Source organism: Lycium ferocissimum, chromosome 3 (assembly GCF_029784015.1).
Source record: "Lycium ferocissimum isolate CSIRO_LF1 chromosome 3, AGI_CSIRO_Lferr_CH_V1, whole genome shotgun sequence".
NCBI lineage: Eukaryota > Viridiplantae > Streptophyta > Magnoliopsida > Solanales > Solanaceae > Lycium > Lycium ferocissimum.
This window is the reverse complement of record NC_081344.1, coordinates 65479622-65482292: the sequence shown is the minus strand read 5'-3', so window position 1 is coordinate 65482292 and position 2671 is coordinate 65479622. Positions and strand designations below refer to the sequence as shown.

General features: G+C 38.6%; 1 protein-coding gene across 1 annotated transcript; it reads left to right on the top strand.

Moving 5' to 3' along the window:
- The first annotated feature begins 580 nt into the window (after positions 1-580).
- Positions 581-2181, top strand: LOC132050424 (E3 ubiquitin-protein ligase RDUF1). The gene has a single exon (XM_059441663.1). The coding sequence runs from the start codon at positions 731-733 to the stop codon at positions 1910-1912; it is 1182 nt and encodes a 393-aa protein (XP_059297646.1). The 5' UTR covers positions 581-730; the 3' UTR covers positions 1913-2181.
- Positions 2182-2671: the final 490 nt, after the last annotated feature.

Below are 2671 nucleotides of genomic sequence, written 5' to 3'. Positions count from 1 at the left end.
TACATATAACATGTGCGCTGCCCATTCTAAAACATCCTCTTTATCTCTCAAAGTAGGCATATAACATACTCCCTCCGTTTAAATTTATGTGAACCTTTTCGGAATACGAGGGTCAAACTTTATAACTTTGATCGTAAATTTTGACATAAACTTTTCAAGTTTATAAAAATAAAATTTATATATTTAGAAACTACATTAGAAGTACTATAAGTCATGATAATTTATAATTCAAATAATTTAAGAAAAAAGTGATCAAAGTATCACCTTATAGACTTGCTAATTAGTAATAGGTTCACATAAATTAAAACAGAGGGAGTATATAGTCTGCGTACACACTACCCTCCCCAGACCCTCCTAAAATTTCACTGGATATATTGTTATTGTAGTCTAAACATAACATATTTCCTACATAAAATGACCACAAGCACACAAGTGTATTGATTGAAGATTAAATATGACAATGCATATATTACAAGAACTAAAAAGTAGAATTTACCCCATAATTGGAGGACTAAATATGCTATTACCAACCCACGCGTCTTCGTGTTTATAAACTCTCTTTCTTTTCTTCCTTTCTTCTTTACCTTTCACTTTTCTTCAACGCTCCCTCATTTTCCTCCTCTTTACCAAAAGAAAAAAAAAACTTTATTTTCTCCGGCCATCTAAATCGGAGCAAAATATTCGGATCTAAACCGGGTCTAAATCGGGTCAAATCAGTTCGGATCTACTGATGTCTTCATACTGGTGTTACAGATGTACTCGATTCGTCAATATTTCAACTGATAACGACGTCGTTTGTCCTCACTGTAATACCGGATTTATCGAACTAGCTGAAGGCAACAACAATACTAATAATAACAACAACAATATCAACTCGCCGGAATCTCGCCGGAATATGAGTAGTTCACGCCGGAGCCGACGTAATGCTCGCGCCGGCGCCGGAGATAGATCTCCGTTTAATCCAGTTATCGTTCTCCGTAGTCCATCTGAAGCACTTTCGAGAGAGAATCACGATGATAATGCTGAAGTTGTGGTGGGAGAAGAGCGTAATTACGAGCTTTACTACGACGACGGTGAAGGTTCCGGTTTAAGACCGTTACCTCCAACGATGTCGGAGTTTTTAATGGGATCTGGATTCGATAGATTGCTCGAGCAGTTATCGCAAATCGAAGTGAACGGTTTCGGAAGTCGACAGGAGAATCCGCCTGCCTCGAAATCGGCTATCGAATCGATGCCGACAGTGCAGATTGCCTCCAAGCATGTTAGCTCGGAGGCGCACTGCGCTGTCTGTAAAGAAGCATTTGCTTTAGGCTCCCAAGCAAGAGAAATGCCCTGTAAACATATATACCATTCGGATTGTATACTTCCGTGGTTGAACCTTCGTAATTCGTGCCCGGTTTGCAGGCACGAATTACCAGCGGAAGCAACAACAACGGAAGGTACTGTGACTTCTGGTGATTTTCCCCGTACTCGTAATAACAACGATGAAGAAGCGATGGGGCTGACGATTTGGAGACTTCCAGGCGGTGGGTTTGCTGTCGGGAGATTTTCAGGCGGTCGGAGAGGAGCGGAAAGGGAATTACCGGTAGTTTATACCGAAATGGATGGTGGATTTAACAATGGTGTGCCTAGAAGAATAGCTTGGAGATCAAGGAGGAGTAATGCGGGTCGAAATGGTGGTGGAATAAGTCGGATTTTCAGCAATTTCGCGTCGTTTTTCAGGCGATTAACGCCCTCGAATCGACAGAGGAGATCGCTATCGATACATTCGAGTAGTTCGGATTCATCCGGGTCTGGATCTGGTGTTTTTAGGAGTCGGAGTGTGTCGAATAGTTCGATGTTTAGTAGGTATTTGAGGAGAAGTAGAAGAAATTGGGTACCTGAAGAAAGTAATGGAGTAACAAGATGGTAATTTAAGTTACTTTGGGGGTGAAAAATGTCAAATTTTTTAATTATTACTTGTCGAATCGAAGCACTATGAAAAGAAAAAAATTGTTCGTAGAGCAATCGACTAGAAGCAGAAGAAGAAGAAGTATGTCATTTTTCAATTATTACTTGCTTAGTTGAAGCACTATGAAAACAAAAAAAAAATTGTTCGTAGAGCAGTCGACTAGAAGCAGAAGAGGCAATATGTCATTTTTCGATTTTACTTGTTGAATCGGGGCGCAAAAAAAACTAAAATTCGATGTTAGAGCGGTCGACTAGAAGTAAAAGAGGAAGAGGTATATAAGGAGAAATGTGGCATTGTTTCTCTTATTTATTTTGGGTTCATTTTGTGGCAATGAAATGTAGAAAGACGGCCATTTTGGGGGAATTTGTAAATAGAGAAGGCTTTGATATGGAATTCAATACTTTTTAGTGTCATTTTGTGAATTTAGCAGTATCATCAGTCATAGAAAGACAATTGTAGCTTCTTTGAAATGTTTATTTTTGATTATTTTTTGGCAGCAATTGAAAGAAGTAACTTAGCTGTGAATAGCTTCTTTTTTTTTTCCTTGGATTTTGTTGAATCAATTTGTAAGCTCTTTTCTTGTATTTCTCTTGTCTAAGCTGATTACATTAACACTGTAGATTCTTGCTTGTATCTTTCTTACTTTAAAAAAGTTCTCTGTTAAAACCCTCTAAAAAGATTGCAGCTTTGCACTGGACAATTTTGTGACTGCTGCAATAC